Source organism: Melospiza georgiana, chromosome 1 (assembly GCF_028018845.1).
Source record: "Melospiza georgiana isolate bMelGeo1 chromosome 1, bMelGeo1.pri, whole genome shotgun sequence".
Lineage (NCBI taxonomy): Eukaryota > Metazoa > Chordata > Aves > Passeriformes > Passerellidae > Melospiza > Melospiza georgiana.
This window is the reverse complement of record NC_080430.1, coordinates 65,786,630-65,813,515: the sequence shown is the minus strand read 5'-3', so window position 1 is coordinate 65,813,515 and position 26,886 is coordinate 65,786,630. Positions and strand designations below refer to the sequence as shown.

The window sequence follows — 26,886 nt, the reverse complement described above, 5'->3', positions numbered from 1 at the left end:
TAAGAGAAGGAGCCCTGAAAAGGTCTGCCTGCAAAAAGGAAGCTCAGGTAGGAAGAAAAAATAGACCTAAGTCTGTGCTGGGTGTAAATGGAAAGAAAACAAGAACAAACTCCTTCACAGCAACAGAGTAACAGCTGTAATATTTCAACAGTACATGATGCTTGAAGAAGTAGTGAAATGGTGCTTTGCCTTCCATGAAAGCCAGAAAAGGTTTTTGTCTTGGGTCTGTGTTGAGGCTGGGGTTTTTTGTTCATTTTAATCTGAAAAGTACCAAAGGCACCGAGTTCCCAAATTTTTATACCTGAACCACCTAGGCTGCCTCTCAAGGGTCTGAATTCACTCAGCCCAAATCTACCCAATACTCTTCAAGAAACTTTTCACCCAGAGTACTCAGGTGCAGTTTCTGAAGACTGATAATGTAGCAACCCTGCTCATTTCTGAAGCTGGACTGTGCAGGGCACCAGGAGCAGGTACAGTGTAAGGGACAAGCCCTCCTGCCCCTTGCCAGCCCCAAAACAGGAAGAGGATGTCTCCCTGTTGCACCAGCAGCTGCTCCTAAAACCATACTCTGAACAAGAGATTAAAGTCTCATGCAGGTTAAAATGCAGAAATCTGTCAAAAAACCTCATTTCATCTTCTTGCTATGATTTTTGATCCCAACCACCTTTTGGAAGCTACTCATGGTGTGACCCTGCAAGCCATTATGCCAGCACAGCTGAGGAATGAGGGGCCAAACTAAGTGTACAGGGAAGCAGAAGTTCTTTAAGACAATGTGCAAGCAACAGGCTGGCCATGAAATAATGGCCACGGTCTCCAAGGATCACACCAACAGCAGATGTCACCTAAACAGCTCAGCAGAAACAATTTTCAATCCCCTGTTGTATCTCATAATGCCCAAAATCAGAACACAAATATCTCTGCCCTGACCAGCAGCAAGGTGCAATAAGCCCTGCAAAATTTCTACCAGTATGGAAAACATAAATTTTATATTTATATATAAATATAAATATATAAAATAATATAAATTAATATAAATTAATATTCTGATACACCTGATGAGCTAAGTGGGCATAATTAGTTAGAGTCTGAGTTTGTTCCAGAAAAGATTGTGGGAACCAAGGATGGGAAACACTGGAACAGGAACAGAAAGGTGTCCTCCTCCTCACTCCATCACTTTTCAGTGGAATTATAAGGTCATACAGAAAACAGGAATATTTCTTTTGGTTGAAAGATAACTGTTGGTGTTATTATTATTATTACTATATAATTAATTTTTGTTTGAAACTAGGATGTGAGAAGTGCAGAGGAAAAAAGGTTGAGGAAGCATTTCTGATTCTCTCGTTTAAGTGGCATTTTCTAGACAGCCTGTTTTCGTTCTTACTTCACAGAGAGGACAACTCCCAGCCTGCATTCTCAGCATATTTTGTGTAATTGATTGGCTTGAGGTCTATGATTTTAACCCACATTTTGCACATTCAGTGACTTCTAGGAAAGAGAAGGCAGCTTACTGCAGCAGTATCTCAAAGCAGTTCTTTGCAACCAATAGCCACTGCACCACATTATTAAGCCGTTCCTCTTCTCAGAGGCATGTTTTGTCTTTTTCTATCTTTTTAACTTTACATGGTTTAATTCACTGAAAAGTAAAAATAACAACAGTAACAGTAACTACTTTAGTGATGCTTTCCTTGAAATTGCACACACATACATATTGACATGGCCTGAGAGGCAAAAGCCAGGAGAGGAGAAAGTCTTCAGGGATTTAAATTAGCATTCATCCACTGTAAAATAACAACTGCTTTTCCATGCTTTCCAAAACAGCAACAAGAACCATCTCTACCAATGGGTGAAGCAAAGTTTGCTATATCTTTGCTGTTCATAGAGGAAATCCATGCTGGAAAGTTCATTTCTGGTAGGGCAGTAGGTGCAATCATACCCTTCTGATAACATAAAAAACAGTCTAAGACAAAAGGGACAAAGAAGAAAGGCTCTACTTTAATCATAATTCACTACTGACCTTTTCCTTGAGGGCCCTTCTTCAAAATCTGAAGAACTAACATCGTTGCTTGTTGAGGACACTTGCGATGCATCGTCCTTCTCATTCTCCAGCTGTTCTGATCCTGATCCTAATCCTTTAGATTGGCCATTAGTGAGAAGTCCTGCAAAACATGACAAAGGAGTACACAATATTCAAAACCTGCATTGATTTTATAAAAACTCACATGTGAGACTTACAATAGAGAGCTGATGCCCAAAGCAACTGCAAATAGATAGACTGATAACATTGATTTTCCTTACAAGTACTTAAAAAAAAAATTGCCAGCCTGCCTGTTTCTGATTTGGTTAACTCTAACACCCCAATCTAAAATAACTCTAATAGGAGTGTTTGCAATAGTGTTTATAATCCTGTCACATTCAAAAAAGGGACACAGCTTAGTCAAGTTTATCCTTTTTTACAGAATTCCTATGACTAGCATAGATGAGAGCATTTTGCATTTATCTGTGGATTGATATAAAATTAGGCTACCATTTGGTTCAATTTGACATCATCTTGCTCTTCATTCCGGTGCTTCCAACTACTGCAATTTATGATCCTTTGAAAAAAAACCTAAATCCCAAATAAGTGAACATCAAATGTCCATTTCCTGACTTTGATTCCTCTGGCCAAGTGTCACTCATCTACAGATAAACTCCAGACTCCCAGAAAAAGTACAAAGGACAGCAAAGGTACACAGGCCAGAGCTGCCCTCCCTTTTCTCTCCTAGAGCAATAATACAGCAAGCAGAGTCACACAGATGGAAAACAGTGGAAAACAGCATTGGAATTTTGCAAGCATACCATTTAACAAATTTTGTGTATTCTATGCCACCAAGTAACTACAATATAACATGAGTCACAAACAACAGCAGATAGGCAGTGAAACCACTCATACTTAAAGAAGAATTAAAATAGTAGCATACTCTTCAGCAGGCTCTGGGATGAGAGGGAGGAAACAATTTTATTAGCTCACTATTGTTATAAGAGCTTATTACCAGAGGAGCTGCAATTTTATTGAGGAGAATGCTTTCTCACCTCTCTACCCAAATAGTTTCAGATATGACATAACAAAGCTTTGTTTCACAGCTGTATTTCCTTAGAGAAATTCCTTAGCCATTGCAGTCTCTATAATTGCACCTTAGAAAAGACAATGTGGTGAGGAACATGGGGGGGAAGGGGGGGCTGTGCTGCCCCTTCCAAGATGAGCCAGGCCAGAGTACTGCACCGAAAACACTTACTAAGAACTGCAGTTTAAGAATTTCCACCAGCACTGTATCAGTGCCACACCATTTCAGAACCCAGTTTTCAGGAAAATCACCATCCAGCACACCAGTGCATTTACTCATTGCGTAACCAAGCATTCAACCAAGCTCACCTCAAAAGAGACAATGAAGCATAACCAGAACAAGAGCAAAGACACCTCCCCCAGTCAGCTGCTGTCTCTAAGTCCTGGAAGCTTGGCCACAGCTGAAGCCAAATGTTCCTTCCCCACAAGGCCATTTATTCACTGCTTGCTTGGACACACTGACTGCCAATGGGCTCTGAACCTCCTCAATTCCAACCTAATCACTCTGAGTGCCCATTTTTAAATCCTAATCCAAAGCCTGCATCATATCTCTCTCTTCTTTTCCCAAAGTTTGCTTATATTAATTCTGAACTACACCAGATTTCTCTTGACTTGGGCTATGTGGTGGCCACCTGCTGCAGATTTTGCATATACTGTTTTAAAAACTGCGCCTACAAAGTAAAAACATGTTCTGTTTTTCTTCTGCAGAAGAGTCAGTGAACTGGTAGCTCAATTTTTTTTCCTAATACATAAAGCACAAGTTGAAACTACACACCAATTTTTGCATTAAACTGTCTCTTCTAGCCAGCATAAGACTATCGGGGAGAAGTAAAATGACCCAATTTACATTTATTCTCCCCTTTTGTTGAATTCCTTTTGATAGTTCCTTTTCATTAAAGGGATCTCAAACTGTGACCCACCAAATAAAACAAATTTCAGTATCAGCACATGATACTACAAAAGGGTTTGTAGTGTAAAAACACAATATGACGTGGGGTGACAGCATCCCCTTCAAAGCATTCCCAAGGAAATGAAGGCAAACTTTGAAAAAACACTCAACAGATTATTTTTCTATGCTGAACTCACCCCCACTAAAAGCCCTAGTGCCTAAGTTTATTCTTATAAAAGTTTCAACTTTTGCTTTGCATTTTTCCATGAAACCACTGCTGATAAAATTTACAATTTTTGAACTCCAGAGAAGCCTAAATCAAGCATATCATTTGAGGCCTGACACTCAGTAACTTAACTCTTATGGCAGAATTTGATTAAGTTTTCCAAAAGTAATATTTGTTCTGGAGACTTGCCATATGTAAAACCCAGGAACCTGAAGAATATGAGTCAAGAAAATCACCTTTCAGGCTGTCAACTTGCATGCACTTGGAAGGCAATTTTTATTCATCCCTTCACCTTGCCAAACCATCAGCTCACTTGGGAGACAAGCATGATTTGTGTTCCTCAAGGAAAAAAGTATCAGTTTGCCAGCTATTATTCATCATAAGCAGCACCATTCCAGGCTGCAGTAATATTGCCCATAACTGATGTTAGCTACCGTCTGCTGGACCAACTAAAACAAGTGCCCTAAAACAGAGGCATAAAACTACAAACCAGAGATACTGATAAATACTGGCAATGGGTGTCATGTTCTACAGGTTTTTCAGGGCCAGCATAATTGCAAAATCCACTCTGAAGTGATGAAAGGCACAACCCAAAGCCTCCTTTCAAGCACTGGAGAGAAAGTACATGCTGAAGCAGGCTGTTATAAAGTTTATTGCCACTCAATCATTTTTATATCAAATGCATTCAGCTTGCCCCCAGATACCTTTTCCTTCAAACGCCATTCCTGTTATCTCTAACTGCAATAAGCCACATTCTTTACTGCTGGGCATCAATTGGGAGCTATGAAAGGTCTGGAGGCCCCAGGACAGGATGGGGACCTCACAGCTTTGCTGTGTGATACTCAGGCACTCCTATCACCAATGATGAGTTGGCGTCAGTGCAGTGGACAGGACATACAGGTCTGCTTGGTGCACGTAAGGAGCATCAACCCATGTGGGTTTGACTCTCCAAGACCAACCAAACACACTACAGGAAGCAGCAGGCATTCATATTTCTTAAAAGCTGAGTACTGCAGTTGTGTATGTATATAAAGAGAGAAAAGCAGCTGAGTGAGAAAACACTCTTCTGCATAGTCTGGAAAGCTGAACAACTCCAAGGAGTGGCTACTTGAGAGCACTCAACAACAGTCAAGGAATCAGCAAGCCCTCAAATCAAAGGGACAAATAGTTCCTCTACTGCTTTTCTATGGCTGTGCCTTTCAACCTCTAAACTACAATGCCAGCAAGCCCTGGCTCCTGTCAAAGCCCATGACATTCTCAGCTGCTGAAGAGCTGGCAGAGCCTGTCCCTTGCCCACTAGGCTCATCTCAGCCCCAGTTCTCACTGTCTTCTCCCCTGGCAGCTGGACTCATGACCAACCACCAGACCTGAATAACTGGCAGAATAAATCAGGGTCGATAAAAATAAGACTATATTGTAATAGAAAAATGTTTGTTTTAAAAGTCAAATTAGACTTTTTTAAAAACCCTCATTAAAATTAAATCTGAAAGCACAGCAACTTGCATTATAAGTCAGTGTAGGATTTCATATATTAAAATGACTTACATGAAATAATAATTTATATATACAGAGAAGCAGTGAATATTTGCTGCCAAAGTTTAAAAAGAACTGAAACATGAACGGTTCAAAGTCGCTGAATAAACACTGCCTTAATTAAGTCAGTAATAATGAATTATTTAATTAAGTCACAATACAGGAACTCGTGTATCAAATGACATCTATGATCCCTTAAATACACTGTTCTGGTTCTAACTGATCAAGACTAGACGCCTTCAGAGAAAGGCCAATTACTAATTCCTAATAATTACAAAGGGTAGCTTAAAATCAAACCATGAAGATCTTAACATCCTCTCTAAAATGTATCTTAGTCACATAAATGTCAACTTCACAGTTTTGCTGAATTTGTTTTTAAACTTCCACAAACGCTGCAATACCAAATCACAGTTTTAGATTTAGATACCAAATCACAGGCTGCTAAAAAAAAAAAAAAAAAAAAAAAAAAAGAATTTCTACTTCTCAGTATTGAGAAAAAGCAGCAAATGTCACTTTTTCATCTATTCTGTTACAAGCCAGAGAAAGCACAAAAGCCCTTTCTGCATACTAGGCATTATTACAGAGACTTCTATCACCTCCTATTTATTTGCCTTCCACACTGAATGTTTTCCAATCTGTCTGTGGCTACAAGTTTGTTTGTTTTTTCACATGCAGAAGGGCTCTGCTATGAGAGCCGAGCCAAACCCTCTCGGGTGACCCTCACAGAATATGGATATTATGGCTTTACAACCTGCACACAGCGCGCTCCCTCCTGCTCCCAGGGCAGCCCACCACCCCCTTTGCTCCTCCAACTTTGTAGTTGTTAGCTGAGCACAGGGCTTGCTGAGCCTACTCCAGCAACTGCAATGTCCTGCTCACCAAAAACAGTATGTAAAGAATAGCTAAATCTCCTTAAATTAGCTTATTACAAGGGGCTTGTGCTGACTCAAGTGGATTGCTTCTCGTAAGAGCCTAGCAAGTAAGACATAATTATTCCAGCACAGGCAGGGCTTCATTTACATTGGTACACATGTGCTGACCTTACTGGTTTTGGTGATACACACGCACTTCTGGCAGCCATCTACAATTCTTGTAAACTCTTCTCATGATCTAACTCATCTGTGGTCATCTGGAGAGATGACTGACAAGCACCTGCAGGACAGGTCTTGAGAGCATCTGAAGATGTGATGCAAAATCCCAATACCTGGGAACACACCCAGGCCTGTTTTTACAATAAAAAATGATGCTAACTATACATGAACAGAAGGAAAATTGTTGGGGAAGAGAGGAGCAGAAAGCAGCAACATAAGAGAAGACAGCAAAAATGTAAGGGAGGGTTTGGAGTTAGTTGATTTTAAAAATAGATGAGATTGCAATTACTGGTATGTTCTTCATTATTAGTTACTGAATAATCAGGAAACCAAAGGAGAGCATCTGAGCAAATTTCAGCATCATGTGGTTAGTTAACTAAGTGGTTGGGTGAAAAGACTTTTACAATGTTTCCAAAACACTATTTCCACATCACTTACTCTAATGCCAACAAGGCATCTCAGCATGAACATTTCCATGTTCTTACAATAGAGCAACACCTATTTTAGCTCACTGTTTCACAGTTCTAAGGCAGCTTAGGGAAAAAAAAAATACATTCAATTGTATTTCCAGTCAGTTCTCACAGTCAGAGGCAAGCCACAAAGCCATTATGCTAGGAAAATCAGTATTCAACACCCCACAAACACAAGCCGAAGATATCAAAACCATTATATTACCTAAACAAAGACAATTTCAACATGACCATATTCACAGCTTTCTATATCAGATAACATCAGAGGGTCCACAGTCCAGAGGAGCCATCCTGCAGATCTCAACAATATGTGAAATGTGTAACTCTGCTCCTGGGTGTTTCTTGACTATACAGGGACACTCTCTTCCCACTGCCAACAGATTCTGGGTTGGTTTCCTCCTGGCATCTCTTCCCTGCATTCCTCCCCAATCCCTGCAAGCTGAACCACTCTGGGCTGGTAGAAAAGTCCAGTCTCCAGGGCAAGCAGCAAAACAAACACAAGTTACAGTAAGTTAAAAAAGGGATTTACTCGAGACAGCATTGTCACCATGCTAGAATGACAATGATCCTTATGAGAGCCTGTAATAAATAGCAGAGACTGTATACACATAGGCATGGAGCTAAAGCTCTGTTCCCTTATGGAGTAATATGCCTGTCCAAATTTCAGCTGTGCAGTCTTGGGAGTTGTATAGGAAAGTTTTTTGTTATTTTGTTTAAAAATATTAGTGATTTTTTCTTTCTTTAACATCCCATTTAGGAGAGCTGGCACAAAAGTTAGAAAACAAAGGGTTTGGCTGCAGTGCTATAAAGTCTGAAGGTTAACCACTCCACACCATGGTCTGGAAGTTTAGCACCACCTGAACACAGACAAACTCTTGAGCATAACCACACCATGGAAGATCACCAACATGAATTCTATGCCTGAAGTATGGGGGCGGGGGGGAAGGAAGGAATTATATTAATCTATAAGTTTTCATCTCTTTGAATATTTACTCTGGCCACCTATTTCACAGAGGTACAGAATGTTTCACACATATTCTATATACATATCAAAACCAGCAATAGACTGGTGTCTCACATACACCTCTTGTTTTCCTTCAGTCTTGTAGATATTGCCTACCTAGACTTCAGTATAGTCTTTCACACCATTTCCCACACATTTTCCTGGAGAAGCAGGCTGCTCAAGCTTGGATGGGTGCTCTCTTTGCTAGGTTAAAAACTGTCTGGATGGCTGGGCCCAGAGCGTGCTGGTGAATGGAGTGAGATGCAGTTGGCAGCTGGACACCCGTGGTGCTCCCCAGGGCTCAGTGTTGGGGCCAGCCCTGTTTAACATCTTCATCCAAGACCTGGGCAAGGGGACTGAGGACACCCTCAGTCACTTCACACACAACACCAGCAGGAGCAGGAGCATTTACCTGCTGAGGGTAGAAAGGTTCTGCAGAGGGATCTGGAGAGGCAGGAGAGCTGCCCAGCAGAAAAGAACCTAGGGGCACTGTTTGACACCTGACTGAACAAGAGCCAGTCTGTGCCCAGGTGATCAAAGGGCCAACAACAGCATGCTGGCCTGTACCAGCCAGGATGACACCTGTGTGTGTACAGAGTGGCCAGCAGGAGCAGGGCAGTGATTGCCCCCTGTACTCAGCACTGGTGAGGCCACACCTCGAGTGCTGTGTTCAGTTTTGGGCCCCTCACCTCAAGAAAGACATTGAGGGGCTGGAGTGTGTCCAGAGAATGGAAATGGAGCTGGGGAAGGGTCTGGAGCACAAATCTGTTGAGAAGCAGCTGAGGGTGCTGTTGAGCCTGGAGAAAATGGGTTTCAGGGGTGACCTTATTGTGTTCTACCACTGCCTGAAAGGAGAGTGTAGCCAGGTGGGGGTTGGTCTCTTCTCCCAGACAGCCAGCAATACGACAAAAGGACATAGCCTCAAGTTGCACCAGGGGGTGTTTAGATGGATATCTGGACAATTTCTTCATGGAAGTGGGGCTCAAAAGCACTGGTCGAGCCCAGGGAAGTGGTTGAGGCAGCATCCCTGAAGGTATTTAAAAGATGTGTATGTGTATGTTACACTTTGGAACACAGGTTAGTGCTGGGTTTGACACTTCAATGTGATTATCTTAGAGGTCATTTTCAACCCAAACAATTTTGAATTACAGAGTGCTACAGTTTCTTATAAGCTATCTCTTTATATACAAGTTTATTTGCATATTATAATTAATTAACTGTTTTCACCACTTTTTATAAGTAACAGCCAGCCAGTTGCATGTAATACATATCTATATTGCATTGTCTGTAATCCTAAATTTGACTTCTACCAAAACCATCCTTTACACACTAGACTGTGTGCTGAAGCGCTACCAAAATCTTGGTAGACATGTTAAATAAATACATTAATCATTTGATGCTAAGTTTAAACACACGGGTATCTCTAAAACATCTGCAGTCTGCATTAATCAGCACACTGTACTGAGTCACTGTATTTAGCTGTTGTATAGCTATGCACAAAAGATAATTTAGTTTTATAGTGCAAATGCCATCTGTCACATTGTCACAGCATGACAAGGTATCACATTACATATTAAACAGACAACATGCTTCAAAAATAAGGCCTATTTTCATGCTCTGGTTATCTCAGAGACTAAAGAATGGGGTTTTCATGATAGTGACATAATTTAAAAACAAAACAAACCACATTTTTCTCTGGGATAAAAGATATGAATTCCCTGTCCACTTTTTTTAAGATAGTTGTCATAAGGCTATTTTCATCTAATTTGGTAATGCAGAACCACAACAATTTTCTGCCTCTAAATAAAAAAGCCACAGAATGAAACCATCATCATTTATGCTACACGATGCTCTGTGCTGCCACCATGATGGTAATTAACAGCACGTGAGCTTTTCAGATGACAAGCCACTGGACATTAAGTTGATTGTGGTACATAACAGAGCATATGCATAAAGCAGTACCACTATGCCAAAGACTGTTAGCAAATAGCTTGTACAGTCTTCATAACTGACTAGAAGAGTGCTTTTATATGTAGATATACATCATTACCACAGAAGCCAAGCATGAACGACATGACAGCAAAAGATGGGTTTGTCAGCCCGTCAGAAGACCAGATCACCAAAGAGAACTGATTAAATAATACAGGTTGAAAGAAGCTCCTTACTCCTATTACAGCTCCATCCAAAACCACTATTAAGCAATCAAGGACATTTTGTGCCTCTGCGTCCTGCATCTTAGTCCATTACCTGTGTTAATCGAAATTAACGGTTCTGTTTCCACACAGCACTTTCTATGGTGTTTTGTTTTCATCTGGGGGAGTTTGGACTGAGGTTGGGATGCTATTAACTCATAGAAACAGGAATACAACAGTCAAAAATGAACCTAATTTAATTCTGCCAGGAAACTACTCCAGGCCACATTACATACTTCAAGCCCCAGTTTGATTTATGAAAAATGCACCTGAAAGAAATTTAAAACAAAAGAAACTAATAAAGCACCCCAAAAATGCCTCCCAATGTCTGCACTGTATAAATAGAGAAAAACCTCACCTGATATTTGTCCATACTTCTGTTATTTTAAGTTTGGGCTGGTTTTTTTTTAAGTATTCAAAGAGTCACACTTCTCTGATTAAAGACATTTCTCCACTTGTAAGGAAACAATGAAAACTCTCAACCTCTCATTCCTCCAAGTAAACACATGACCTCTTCTAGAACTTTATGCTTTATAATGGCAGAATGGAGGCCATAGCCTGGGCTCCATGATGGTGTGCCCTGGATGAGGGAGGGATCAAGAGTAACAAACAGGCTGAGCAGCCAGCTAGGTGTTCATTGACAGGTGAGGGAGACACCAACAGTAATGCTGACCCAAAAAAAGCTAGGGGAACAGACTCATTTCTCTTAAACCCCCTTCCTACAAATGCAGACAACTAAGTCATAGCTTAAAATCACAAATGGCTACTCTTGGAGTTTTTTGCAATATTCTTCTTAATTTTACGGAGAGGAGGCTGAGGGAAAGGAAACCTAAGGAACAATTGTCCCCCAAACCCAAAAGCCAGAGCTGTCCTGAATGAAGCAGAACAGAAAGGAGGAAAGAGACTTGATCACCACCTTACCAGCTGCTCACTGTGTGTTATATTGTACCATTGGGCTATCAAGTTCCTACCAATTGCCCCTGTAAGCTGTATGATAAGGGGAGAGCAGTAGCATTTCTGGTAAGTTGGTACCAGGGTGTGTAAAGACCATTAAGTTTTGACAAACAAACACAGTCAATTTTATGGTGCCATAAACACTCCCTTTTAGCACCAGGGAAACGAGCACCATGTACTCTTCCTGTTCTTTGACAAGGAATCACACTATTTGCTGCACACAACTTGAATCTACCTCAGTCCCACAGCCTCCTCTGACTGCAGTCAGAAAGCTTCAAAGGAACAAGAGGACTCCAAATGTGAGCCATTGACCTTTGATGTTCAGATTTGTAGTCAGAAAAGGCATGAAGCCTTCAGCAGAAAAACAGGAACACCAACACCAGGAAGAGAGCTTGGTTAGGATGCAGGGACCTGGACTCTGTCCAGATGCAGCCATTGCCAAGCAGGTGCCCCTGGAGATGCCACCTCCTCTCCAGGCACCTCAGCTCACCCAACTGTAAAATAAAGGTGGTGAGCCCAGCTTCCACAGTGAAACACGGGGAGGGGTACAGACAGTAATCATGACACGAGACACAGGGCTGGTGTAATTCACATCCCTCAGTGGTGTGAGATTTTGCATAGATTTTGGTGTTGGATAGAGTGGCTTTATTTCTGGAGTAGAGTGCCCTTAGATTTGCATCTGTCCTATAAGACACCTTCTCTCATATGCAGCCTGGAAACAGAGTTAAACCTGCATTTTATTAGAAATTCCAGACACAAGCAGGTCCACAAAAAAATATAATTTATCTCCATCTAGTTCAAGAGTATCAGCAACTGAAATATCAGCATAACCACTGAGATAGAGAAAAGTATAAGTTGTCAGGTATTAACAAAATTATCAGTGAGGGACAAATAAATTCTTCTTTGGTTTTTATGGCAAAACCACTATGTCTTGTTTACCCTGCCTTTCCTGGGGAATTTTACAGCTGAATGGAAAAACAGTGGGGTGACACCCCATGGGAGAGAGTAAAGAAATACTGCAATATATCTGTGAAAGAAATAATTTCCTTTTTAAAATGTTTTGTTCTTCCTTTTGTTCTTTCCAACTTTTTTGTTTGTTTGTTTTATCAATTTGAGAGCTATCTGGAGAAAAGTTACTGACTATTTCCAAAGTATTTTTACTTGTCTTTCACTCCACATACCTGCCATGTGAGGGAAAGAACATGGATGACACTGCTAAATTAGAATGAAGTAAAACAAGCTAATCACTGTTTCAGGTCTTTGTCACACTCATGTCAATAGGTGAGGGCAATTCCTCCCCTTCCTGAAGCACTTTTACAAAGCTAACTTAACAGTAATATGCCACAGCAGTCCCATTTTTCAGTGAAGTTATTTCCCCCTAGCCCAGCACCACAGGGCTATGCCTTTTGACTCATCCTGTTCAAGAGTTAAGTTTCCACTAGGTATGGATGGACAAAGGAGCAATAAATCCACACTTCAAAAATATCCATACCTTGGCACCTAGGGACTAGACAGATTAATAAAGATGAAAAAGAAAATTTAAAAAATACATTCTGATATTTTAAGTAACATGAGCAAGAAAGCTGTGCCAAGAGCATGTCTCTAGACAGCAGCTATTCTACACTGAAAAGTAAAAATTAGTAATTGTGTCTCCACAGAGTATAACAGAAGGAGGAAGAAAGAAGGTGAAGGCAAACACAGTAAAGCAAGGAAGAGACTGCTAATTGGAAGAAAATACAACTTACGAATATGCAAATAAAACAACAAGGGAAATAAAAAGGCATGCAGTGTCTCAGTAACAATGAATTCTTGTGAGCCTGAAAAGGAAGAAATGTGCTACTAAAACCTAGACGCTTAGCAAGGCTTGGCTGTATTTGTTAAGATTTCTAGGAAACCCTTACAGATTGTGTAATTTGAAAACTGCATATCTGCATGAAACTGGGAACAACAGCGAACAGCGTCTTGGTGAACACTTCCTACGTGCTTTTCCTCTAACAAAGCACAGTTCCCAGTGATCTGTGGTGAGGGATCACACAAACAGGCGGGGCATATGATCTGGGTTGATGGAGATGAAGAAAAGCCCATTTCTGGAACTGGTGTTCGGTCCCTGCACCTCCCCTGGTGAAAGCAGGAGCAGGCAGGGGCCAGGCCAGCCCTCTGCTGCAGTCTTTGGAGAAGCCTGAAGAGCTGGCAGCAGGAGATAAGAATGCAGCATGGCTCTTATGTAACATCAACACTCTGATGGACTGGGACTGCCCTCCTCCATTTGCAAGAACAGAGAGTCTGAGGTACTTCTTTCTCAAGTAAACCAAATTAAATAAAATTATCGAGACATAAACGTATGGCTTGGCTTCTACACACATCTCAAAAGTAAACAAGGCAGCAGATTCTGAAAGAGTAGGAGGGCTCCAGCACAGCAGTGTGCTCTAAGAAAAAGGATGGCGAAAAGACAAGAGAACTGCCAGAAAGCCCTTTTGGGGAGGTTATCCTCTGCTTAATTGTCTCTAATTCTGTGCCTCTGTGACAAAAGCTGTGAAAAGCAAACGTTGAATGACATACTTCTAATTGCATAGTCCCATTTGATATTTTAATGCATGTCATTGAGGATTTGCCTTTCATGACTTTTGCCAGGAGCATGGGCAGCCCTCCAGACAGACAGAAAATTTTTCCCCCCAGTGTGACATGAGCGATGGGGATCCTGCTTGCTGCAAGAACGCATAGCCTGTCAATGGAGTGACAGTGATTGTCCCGTGCAGCCAGCAGATATGAGCTTGGATTCAGCCCTCCCTTCACTGGAGGTACTCTGAACTTTCAGTCAAAGAAAAGGAGAGGGAAAGTCCTCATCCTGTCCTGGGAAAAATTAATTGAGCTAAATTCTACGTATTGTACATGAACTCAAGTTACATATAGCAGATATTTGAATTAAACCACTTTAATTATTTTGCTCCATATTTTCAATAACTTTTTAGTGAATGTGCCTTCTCTAACTCTCAGACCATCCATCAGTCAGCTCCAAGAGTCAACCTGTCAACCTCTTTTGCTGATAAAGGATTTTTTTTTTCCTCTGGCACGTCACCTCATTCTACCAAGCACTTGAATTACGATCTCCAAGTTTACAGCAATTAAATATCCACTGACTTAAAAAAAATAGGTCACAGACACTTGAAACATATCACCCTAGCCTCTTGAGCACCGTGCCAGAGAGCCCTCCCCTGGTGCAGAGGCCAGGGCAGTCTGGCTGGACTGCAGGCAGGGAGGAAGGCTGCCTCCCGCAATGCCAGGGATGCGGGCACTGCCTGCAGCCAGACCTCAAATTCCCTGCCAGCCCAGTGCTCACATGTCTGTTCAGAGCCTAAACGTAGACTTGACAACCAGGCCAGCATAAGGCCCTGTGACATCCCAGAAAGAGGGAGGGGAGCAAACTGCCTGAGCAATTCTCAAACATTTCTTTTTAGCTGTTGGTTTCAAAGGCTTTTGTCTGTAACCCTAAATGTCATCCCTGAGGGTCAGCACCTCGCTGCTAATAGGGAAAGGGAGCTCTCTTCAGGGGAAAACCAGAGTTGCTTTTCCAGGCAGAGAACTCTTCCCCTTGGTGCCATCAACCCAGCATTGATTTCCTTTCCTTCACAGAAAGTATCTACAATATATTGTAAAGCAACATGAAAATTCAACCACCTGGAAAGCTCCCAAAACTCAGCCTTTGATCTTTTAGGATGCCTTACTCCTTGTCACTGGTTTCTCATCCAGCTTGCTAAATTGATTATAAAAATATATTATTTAAAACACTTGACATGGTTCTAACACATGAAACAGCAGTGAAGTCATAGAAAGTTTATTTTTTTACCATACAGTAAGTAAAACTATTTCATCCATATTTGCAAAAGCAGAATGCTTAAAAAAAATAAAAAAATCCACCTATCTTACTGTGAATTCTGTTGCATATCTGTATTTTTATCTTCTCAGGGGAAGGGAATTTTTTTCCTTTTTTTTTTTCTTGTAGGGGCAGGCAAGTGAGTAGTATAATTTCCTCACTTTTTAAAATTAAAGGTCAGAGGAGTACACTCCGTGCTTGGGATGAAGAACTACTCTGCTGTTGCACTCAGACCCCTGTAATCTGTTTGCAGGGTTATTGTCAGAGGAGAGGAGGCTCGTGACAGTAAAACATTGAGACCAAATGCAGCAAACTGAAAAGCACAAGTGCAATACGAAAGCCTGACACAAATGAACAAATTGTTCTGCTATGTGTGTGCACATCAGCAATGACATTCCACCTCTGTGTGAGCACGGAGACCCTGCCCAAGGTAGGGATAGCAGCCCATTCCTATGCAGTGCTGACAGCAGTGGCAGAGGTTGGGGAACATCTCTCTGATGCACCGCGGCCGCCTACCTGCTGGGAACGTGCAGTGGAAAAGCACACGCCAGGAAATAATTCTGTAGCTGGAAGACACTTAGGAGAAATCAATCCCTCCCCTCCCAGACCAGAGCCAGCACTGCAGCGACTGGAGAGCAGGTGAGGGGATAAAGCAGGAGGATCCTGTGCTCAGCCATCAGCTGAGCTCCGAGGATCTCACTGCAGGAATGGTGCACAGGGCAAAGCGAGCCGACACAACATTAAAGGCATTGGATAACGCCAGCTTCGGCCACCTGACACACTGTACATGGAAACTGCTCCTCTTTTAATTGGGGGGACAGCATCTGATTTCTGCCAGCATTATCTTTGCAGATCTCTGAAGCTTCCGCACAGGAATCAGTGCTGTAAAAGCCTTTAAGGAAAGGCTCCTCACAAGCCAAGCAATTTCCATCTCTATTTCCAGCTCTTGAGACCAGCAGCTTAACCTTACTTTCACCTCCCTTTTGTGAGCTCTACAGGCAAACCACAGGGGGAAGAGATGAGAGCTGGGGTAGGGGGGCAGCCACTTGAAAACCTGATGCTGGAGAAAAGGCTTCTGAAATGTTAAGGAGACTTCCCGACAAACCAGCCCCCAGAGGAGTTAAATTCCACCACCATGAAACATTCTGCTGCTATTAAACAGCTTTTTTTGCTCATGTTTCAGGGCATCAGAAGAGGAAGTGAAACAGCATTAGCAGCTTCCTGACTTAATAGAAATCTTGGAACAGCCATCAACACACACTTATACAGTCAAGACTATACACTGATGTGCGTTTAATGATTTCATCTTTCCAAATAAGCAAAGGAGATAAAGTACTATCTTGCAATTTTTTAAGAATACTGTTTCCTCCTCCCCAACCAAGAACCCATTACATAGAATGTTCCTTTCATGCATTGGTGTAATGGAAGGCTAACATCCATTAGCATATTTCTTGTTTTAAGTACAGCATCAGAGAAATAGGAGTGAGGAGGTGGGAGGTACATGCAATGGAACAGCATAGAAATATATGTTAAAGAGGTAAATGAGCTTTCAAAATATACCCAAGAGGCTGTGAGTATGCTGAAGTTCACCATTGTATTACTACAATCAAAAAAAATCCCCTGATCTAGGGCCGAAAGTGCATTATTGATAGTCAAAACACCGCCTAAATCTATTTCAATGTGACAATACTGGAGGAGGAAAAAAGACAAATGGAATCCCTCTGTACATTCACAGTACCCTGTGAATAAAAAGCTGCACAGACATATTAAACTGAAACAGTTCAAACAAAGTCTTCCTAGAGTTAGAATGTTTTTCAAGCTGCAAGGACTACTAAATAGTGTTAGCGTTAAGCAAGCATTTAGCACTTTATGTGTTACGAGTGGTAAGACACACACTCCCACCAGCCCCCTCCGAAACCAAGAAAAACCCCACTGAACAAAAGGCAGAAGAATTTTCCTTGTTCCCACATAGGGCAATGCCATGGCAACGTTCATCCTACAGTTGGAGAAGACAGGACATTAAGGCACATGGTGGGATGAAGCAGAGAGATGGCATCAAGCACACCTGAGTATTGGAAATACCTTTTGAACAGGGGATGATGGACCAATCTAATAGGAAAGCAGTACTGACAGCCTTTGCTCCTGCGCATGCTCAGGACACCCAGGTTAAAGCCTAACTCACAGGTTAAAATGTTAACAGCTACACAGTAAGGGTGAGAACCAATGGGAACAAACCCAGTATTTTAAACATACCGTCTCCCACAGAACAAACAAACATAAAAACCATTCTGTTTAATCATAAAAAGAAAATGTACCACTAGATGCAAATGGAGAGGAGGAGGCAAGAAGGAATGAAAGGCCAATTTATTTTTCTACTGCCATGTATAATCAGGAAATGTGGCAGAAGCAAGATTTGTATAAGTGGACCATAAAATAATAGGTTGGACTTTCTACATTTAATTGCGTTTTGAAATGAAAATCTGCCTCAGAGATACCATAGAAAATACTTTCAAGCCTTAAGGAAAAAAAAAAAAGTCATTGGGGACATGAAGGCCTCATTGTTTTTCCCAAACTTTATATGTCAACACATACACACGCATTAAAAAAAACCTTACCTCCCTTCTGAGACATTAAATCCACACAATGTTTCTTGGAGAGGGTAAAAAGAAAATGTAGGTCAAGATGTTGAGATAGGGATTGCTTCTGAAAGATGAAAGCATAAGAGGACTAAGCTTTCATTCCTTATGTTTCTTTGAGATTTCAAACAGAGTGTTATTTGATAATGGCTCCTTTCAGAAAATTGGAATTTAATATAGCTAATTATAAGTTAGAGAATTAATGTACAGTCAGTACTCCAACAGAGCTGGTATACCATGCTGATGCTTTTTACCAGCATGTCCCCTGTGCTTATTATAGATCTTTTCTCCAAATACTAAGGCCAATCTGTTCTCACATTAGGCTGGATGGCCCAGGAGTTGGGGTGGGGGAAAGGAAAAAGAAATCTCCATGGCTGTAACACTGAGCCTGCAGCAAGCAGCCTGGAGTTGCCGGCACGGCATGGCACTGCATGGCACGGGAACAGATCCTCACACTTCAAAGGGAGCCCGAGAAATAAGAGGACAAAGACAGAATAAAAAACACAACTTGCTGTAGAGGAAATGTACACTGAGAAACAGCAAAACACCTTTTCCTCCTTCCAGTTAAAAAGGAGGAAAAAGGTTGTCAACAAAAGATGAAGAGCTCGGATAAACAGACAGGAAGTACTCCTAATTGTCCGGTAATAACATGGAAGTATCTGAAAATTATTTGTCCTATGGGCAATCATAAGCTAAAAATCCTGACCTACATTTCACAGAGAGCAAGGGGTATAAATAGGACTATCTCTCCCGACAGGCAGTGGCAGCAGACACTGCCAGATTTGGACCAGGAACAGTTTCTTCCTGATTCTGAAAGGAAGCCATGCATCAGTGTTTCGGGGACCTACGCAGGTTGTGGATGCTCTGCTTTTAGAGATGACACAAATGCAACCAGCAACATGTGCTGCACAGAGCTGTTAGTAAGTACAGCAAAACTGCAAGTTAAACTTAAGTGTAGAGTTAAACATCGATAGCACTTCAGTGAATTTTGAGAGGCAAAATGTGGTAAGCTCTTAAAATCCATGAGGTTCCAGCAGCTTTCCCTTTGTTCTTCTCTGTAGTTTCTGACTAAGTGAGCATATTTCTTTAAGTTCTCAGATGAGCTCTGTGTTGAGGGGTCAATCAGAAGGGCCATACCCCAGTTTTTACTCACAACAGTACCTATGGGTCAGTTGAGCTCCAAGCTCTGGAGTAGGGGTGGCAGGGAGCAGAGAGAAATGTGTGCCCTTTTGAAACAGAAGTTTCTTACACCTTAGCAAATTAATTCTGCTGAAGTCATATTTTCATTTGGCATGTCCCCACGAGGCTTAAGAGCAGGACCTATGTAAGTACTGCTATCCTCCAGATAATCTTCTGTGCTGAAAAGGCCACATCAGGACAAAATCTGCCTCTTATAGAGGGCATCTCCCCCCTCCTCATAGTGCAGGAATTCGCCAAATCCTACTGAAATTGCCAGTGCCTGCTCCCAAACCTTGGGGCTGAGAACCACCTCCTTTGAGCTGCAGAACAGAATTCAACTTTAGAGCAAATAGACACACCACCAAAAGTTCAGTGAGATCCTTCCTATTGTCCTTAGTACTTTAGGGAAATGAGGACTTCTTGTGACAAGAGGACACCAAACCGGTACTTTTCCATTGCTTTCAACCTGAGTAAAGGGAAACAAACAGCATAGAAAACACCACCTTCCTTCAGTCTATTCTCATTCCTGCTGCCTGAAGAACTGCCTAGTCAACAAAGGTCAGGAGGGACATCAGCCACAGAAAAAAACCTGAAAGTTGTTTTCCTAAAACCTTGGTAAGATTTCTGAGCCCTTTGTCCTGGTAGAACCTCTCCTGGAAGCAGGAAAGCATAGACTGAAGAGCAGACTCTTTCTCACAAGAGTCTGTCCCTTTTTAAGTTTTCCTGCAATCTAGTTTTCATGAGACTATCCCCCAGCAAGTCCAAAATTATTTTAAATAGAAAATAACTGAGCAGTTACAATTTTGATCCAGCCAGATGGCAATCCAGAACCATCTCGATATCCAGTTATGCCAGAGAATCTGACAGTCTGCAAAACTTCCCCCATGAACCCCAATATTCAAGTTTGCAGGAAGTTTTTAAACTCATTTTTCTAATCAACTCTTTCTAAAAGGTCTGCTTTCCAGGCTGCTAATGACAGAAGCCTAGATCCACAACAGAAAGAAAGGTGGTTTTCTGTGCTAAGCAATGCCTTAACCAACGGCCCATTTATTCTACTTTATGAGCAGAGTATTTGTATATAACCCTGTGTAATGCTGTGGATGTTAATCAACCTTCATGACTTTGCATGCCAGTTTTATTGGAGCGCCTTCCACGCTGGCATAAAGGGGACTTTGTACCGAACAGTTTTCCCCTAGCCTAGCAGAGATCAGCACCAGTTTGCAGCTCAAAAACCTCTTTTTCACAAAGAACATTTACTCTTCAATTCTGGTCTCTTGTTAATGAGACTTTAAATATTCAAGGACAGTGCCATACTGTTCCAAGGTAATCTATGAAAGAGTGCATTTAAATCTACAATTGCAAATGAGCTGTGTTTATCTACTTAGATAAGACAGCCTTGTTCATTTCAATTAGAGAAGGTCAGTTCCAGGCAAATGTAAACTGTCATTTGAAGTTCATCCCTGCAGGACAATGAGATGAAGTAACGCTTCTGGGACAGGTTTCCATCTAAATAAAACTTGACAACTAGTCCCTAACCACAGACCTCATTGTTGCACAAAAGGCCATCTTCAATTGATTTTGGGGAGGGGGAGAAGAGCAGCAAAAAAACACGTTTCAAGAAGATTTGGAATTCAAGCCACATTCCTGTAACTTCTATCCCTTATTCATGACTTCCACCTGAAGGTAATTGCTGCTGACCTCCCCAGATGCAGAGGCAGAACAACTACTCTAGAAAGCATCAGATTTTATTATCTTGGCAAAACAGACTTATTTGCTTACTGCCCCATCAAATAGATTGTCACATTAAAAAGTTAGGTGTCTTCTCCTTGGAAGAGAAACAGCATGTTTGTAGACAGATAGACCACAGGAACCAAGAGGAGGGGAGAGAAATTAAGTCCTGCATGCAGACTGTGTAACAGGAATATGCCTCTCCTCAGCCTCAGCCCACTCCTGTACCAAGCCTCAGGTTTGTGGCTCGATGCAATCTTATAGTTTCCTTCTGGCATATGGGGCCACAGACTGAGAGAGAGCCTGAGGCTCTGAAACAAGATCTCAACATCCCAGCAAGGGTGCAGGGGTCAGGGAAAAAAAAGGGGATGAAATTCCTCTTCAGCCACGTCCATCCAATATACCTGTATGTGCATGTGGCAGTACAACTCAGACGCCTTTTCTCAATGAGAAAATACATAGATATGAAAGGACACACTTCTATCATTGCACCCTCTTGCTAACATTTCCACCCTGAACAGAAAGAAATTTCCCATGTTGCGAAGAAAGGAAAAAAACTATACTCCTTCTGTGCCATTTTCATCACTTTTAAGCTTCTTTCAATCTATCCACATACACAGGAGGCGTAACTTTAAAAAACTGGGGTGCTTGCAGGGCATCTTTAAAAACAGTCAGCCATGGAACACTGTCACCTTTCACAGCACCAGAGACATCAACCACTGTCTGAGGGAGGTATTTTAGGGAGAACCTGCTTTTGAGACAATCTGTCTGGAAGAGAGCAAGTCAAGATGCAATTTAGCTCTGTCTGTTTACACACGTGCACACACACACAAAGACTAAGAAGAGGCTGAATTGAAATATTTTTGAGGTCAACCACTACTGAAGTACTGAAGCTGAGTGAGGGATGAAGGAAGAAGCAGAAAAATGCAATTAAATTCTGGTGCGGTCTTTATAGGCATTACTCGGAATGGCTGGCTGAGGCTGCCAAACCTTTAGCAGGAAAAGTGGCTTATCTCCTGGCTTCCCAAATTGTATCAGAGGTCAGCTGATGAGGTTTCAGGAGTCTGCCAGCTCCATCCCTCTGTGGGATCTTTGGCAGATTGCTCCAGCTGGGCCCCTTCCAGCTCTTCCCTTTTTTCCATTTTAGCGTATAGCTTGAATAAAGAAAACAAGATGAAGGCTTTCAAAGATAACGCAGTCTTTCACAAACAGATGCAGAACAAAGCACAGGAAATTCTGAGCAAAGTAAAAAATGAATGTTGCCTGTACAGGGCTTATCTGGAATGAGTTAGCCTCTTAGTGGACAGATCTGAAACATCACACGGTCCTGACTGTGATTGCAATGCTCACTAACAGTCTCATCAGGGAGAAAACAGGATGGATAAGGGTGGAAATTTAGCCCTTTAGCACTCAGAGAGGGAAATTCCTTCAGAGGTACCAGAAGAAACACTTATGAGTTAAGCTTGTCACTGTTCCCCTTGTTGCCCTAACCCCAAGGCTTCCATACCTTTGACTTGACGAACAACACCCCCAGTATTAAATTCATTTAAACTGGGAAACAAAGGGCATCAAAGGCATGTTATTGAAAACATGTATTCAACTAATTCTGAATACAACATCATCTTAACTGCTGGTAATAAATCTGTGCTAGTCAGACACACACATACACACAAAGATTTGAAAATGCAGACACATTTATTACTATGGAAAGCAATCTGCTATGACTTAACAGTATATGTACAGGCTATATTTATTTTTTGGAAGACATTCACCCACAAGCTCTGGAATGGATCTGCTATGTGATGAACCTCTCATCATCATCAGTTACTTAAAGAGAGCAGTTATTTCAGAATGGTTTCTTGCAGATTTTAAACCAAAAAGATTCAAATGAAACCAAACTGAAATGTGGAGGCATGCGCTCAGAGCACAGACCAATCTCCCAGGCTGTTATGAGCCGTAAAGCAAATGTGACTAATTCCTGAAGAGTTTCAGTGCTCTAAAAAGGGGACTGATTTTCTTACTTTTCACATTAGAAATTCTACATTCAGATGTGGATCGATGACACCTAAAATAACGTGATGCCAGTCTACTGGTGCTTTCAGTTTACTCCACATCACTACAAGGATCCCTGAACCCACTTTGACTGTCATCCCATACTCTTAACAAGCCAAGGCCTCTGAACACTGTAGGGCATTTGAGGTGAAGAGTATGGTACATTGGCAGCTGTGTCAGGCAACTTGCTGAATTGGCTACTGTGCCCATCAGCAGTTACAGAATCTCTGCTCTTTCTTCTAAAACCACTTCACTGCCAGTGTTGACACATTAGGGCTTACAGCACACATGACACCTGCTCCAATTAAACACAGCCTAATGGCCTCAGAAATGTCCTGCTGGAGCAAATAGTTCTCAAACTATTTAAAACAGAAAGTCATTTCTAAAATGCCCCCACATCAAATACAAACTGCTGTGAAGGTTCTAGGACACAAGACAGTCCCTTGAAGGCTGAAAACATATTCTCTCTAATACTCTGAAAGCACTCAAGTGTATTCTTGCACTAAAAGCTCAACACTGCAGTGTAAAAATAATTAGCAACAGCCTTCTTCAAAGCCAAGCAGAGACAGTTTCAGAAAATACAGTTCCCTAGGATTGACTACAGTAAACTGCATTACACTGTGTGTATGTTGAAACTTCTCTCTGCACTTACTCGTAATACTCATTTTATTTCCCATTACACTCCTATTTTCTTAATAAAATAGAGCATGCTATTTTAATGACAGATGCAGGGGTATGTCTTATTCTCATTTCCAAAACAGGCAAACTAGGATTGACAAAAGGTACAATTTTGGACAGATCTGGCAATCCTATGACAAAAAGCCACCACAATTATTTTGGTTGTAAATACCAGCCAAAAAGATGCCATGGTGTAAATTTAGGCTGGAGATTTTACAGTTGATAAAGAGAGAATAAAAGTTTGTCTGTCCACACTCAAGACTGCTTTCCAGACTGCTAATACAGAAAACAAACCCAAGGCAGCAACTTTGCAAAACCACCCTGAGTCAAGGAAAACAAAATTGTTTTCTCTGTTGATGTTCAGGCCAAGCTTTGTCCCATGGAGAGTCAATGCAACAAATTTCACCACTATGTAAGTGGTGGGTTTATCTTTTTTTTGTTTTGGGTGGGGCTTTCTTGGTGCATTTATTTGTGGAGTTTTGGGGGTGTTAGAGATGGTTGATAGAATCATAGAATATCCTGAGTAATCCTTGATAATCACAAGGATTATCAAGTCCAACTCTCAGCCTGTACAGCACCATCCCCAAAAGTCCCACCATTTCTGGGAGCATTGTCGAAACACTTCTCAAACTCTGTCAGGCTTGGTGCTACGATCACTTCCCTGGGAGCCTGTTCCAGGGCCCAACCACCCTCTGGGTCAAAAACCCTTTTCAAGTATTCAGCCTAAACCTTCCCTGACACATCTTCAGGCCATTCCCTTGAATCCTGTCACTGGACACAAGAGGGAAGAGATCGGCGCCTGCTCCTGCTCTTCCCCTCACGAGGAAGTCACAGACTGTGATGAGCTCTCCCCTTTTCCAGGTGGAACAGACCAAGTGACCTCAGTTGCTCCTCCTATGGCTTCCCCTCAAGGCCCTTCACCATCTTTGGAGTCGTCCTTTGGACTCTTTAGCAACTTTATATATTTCTTATATTGTGGCATCCAAAGCTGCACACAGGACTTGAGCTGAGGCTGCCGCAGCGCAGAACGGGACAATCACTTCCCTAGACCAGCTGGCAATGGGCTGATTTTTGTTTTGTTTGTTTTTAAGAGGAACATAAACCTAACGCCTACACTTGTGAAGCACTTTAACTTTTAAGCTGAATCTTTTTTTGTTCATATTCCTGGCAACAGTTGTCCCTTCTAGCATCTGAGGTTGTGGTTAGACGAGATGACTGCGCCAATCCTAAGGCTGTGGTTAGACAAGATGAACGTGCCAGGTCAAGCAGCTCACTACTATCAAAAGGGATGAGGAGTCTGATACCCTCTTCCTCCAATTTTCAGTCAAGGTACTCTGCTCCTCCATTTCCACCAAATGAGCACATGGTGCTCACCTAACCTCTTAATGAACATGTGTAGTTTATTGAACTAGAAGACACTTCTTTTTTTAAATATTTTTTTTCTGGGCTAGTTTTCTGCCATGTTAGTACTCTGGACTGGCTGAACTGCATGGGCAGGAAAATGGCAGAGCCAGCAAAAGGCACGAGGTGAAAGGAGGGAGGCCAGATTCATCAGCTACTGCTGAACTCTTTCTCACCTTTCCTCAACTTATTTATTTTAGGCCTACAATAACTCAGTCTGCTACAGATAATGCACATGCTTCTGCAGATCCCTCATTGCCATTTTCATTTTCTATTACCTATGATTAGCAATATACAAGGAGGCAAGATTATTTTTAGAATTTGTTTGCCTAGAAATGCACTCAGGAGCAACAGAAGCTTTTTTTATATGGTCATGAAATAAATTTTAAGAAAATCAATTTTACAATTTCTCTGTTTCACAGGTTAAAGAAATATCCATCCCTGTTACATTTGAGGGGAAAAGGGATATGGGTGTCCTGTGAAAGAAAATTTTCTATCAGTCTTGCTAAACACTGAAATTTTATTAAGACAGGAGCACAATTTGGATGGACATAATCAAATTCGTTTGACATTACTGAGGGCATAATTTGGCCTGCAAATTTTTTTATAAATGGTGATGATGGAAAAGGCAAAGAAGAACCCATGTCAGCCAATGAACAAGCAAGTCCCTGGCAGGCTCAAAATTAATTCTATTCTAGAAAACAAAGAAAGGAAAAGAGATTTAGAAAATTTTAATGAAGCCCAACTCAAACATCTAGTTATTTATTTGTTAATCTTTCAATTCACTTGACAGCTAGCACCAAAGTGAAAGTGATGTTGAGTGCCATGACAAATTTGCTCAAATGCTTATTTTCTGAACCTTTTAGCTGAAAACATCTATATTTAATCACGTTTTAAACTAGCCAAAAAGACTGTTTACTCTGAACGTAAAGGGAAAATACTGCAAAGTTGAAAGAGGTATTTCTGTTTCTGTAAATGCATTTTTTAAATCCATTTAAAGACAAGGGTCCTTGGCACAGTTACAATCTTCTATTAAGCTTAGGAGACAGACAGACATTACCCACTGTCAACAAATGCAATCTCACATCACTGATGGAGTGAAAAGCTCCCTAGACAAACGTTAGCATAAAACCTTCTTGCAGTACTTAATTGCAGCCTTCAGAAATAAGAGAGATGAAGTTATCAGTATATCTGAACCATCACAGTGAATGAAGAGGGCTGTTTTCTTGTTCACAATTGAAGGCTGAGTAGAGACCCAGCCAGGGAAGGAGACCCACAGCGCTCTAGGCACACAGAGGCGCAGCTGAAACAACAGCACTTCCCCCTAAGGGCTGCTGTGCTTTCATCTGCAGGAGTCAGAAGAGATGTGGTCTAAGGGAAGGCATGGTTGCCCAGCTGGCAGCTGCTGCCATTCTCTCTTAGTTAGCTTTTGGCAGATAATCCAAGGCACTGAGTTGGAGCACCCAGCTTAATGGTGTTTAGGCATTTCTACCACATCTGTTGTGATTTTAATGCCATGCCTGGAGTACCATCTACAGGGCCAGGGAAAAGAGGTTTCCCCAACAAGCTGAAGTCAGATGAAGAGAGTCCCATGCCACCCTATCACTGGGCACCTTCCTTTCAACATGACTCACTGGGGAGCATGGACAGAAACTCCCATGCAGTGAGCAGAAAATATTTGAAAATGCATGCATCAATGACAAAAAGAGCTATTTTCAGAATGCACTGCTGCCTGCCTCAGCTGGCTTGAACAACCAGTGTGGAAGCCAAGGGATGGGAAGAACCCAGGAATCAGAGGCTGGTGCTGCCACTAGGTCTGGCACCACAGTCCCACCAAGAACTGTCTCAGAGACTGCTGCCTCTCAGTGTGGAGATGGGGAAAA

The 26,886-nt window shown here is 41.7% G+C and overlaps 1 protein-coding gene across 1 annotated transcript in view; it reads right to left on the bottom strand.

The window, feature by feature from the left end:
- JARID2 (jumonji and AT-rich interaction domain containing 2) overlaps positions 1-26,886 on the bottom strand; it is a 211,408-nt gene that overhangs the window by 89,407 nt on the left and 95,115 nt on the right. The window contains exon 3 of the mRNA XM_058035531.1: positions 2,015-2,156. Within this exon, the coding sequence (XP_057891514.1) occupies positions 2,015-2,156 (142 nt within the window). The remainder of the gene's footprint in view (positions 1-2,014; positions 2,157-26,886) is intronic.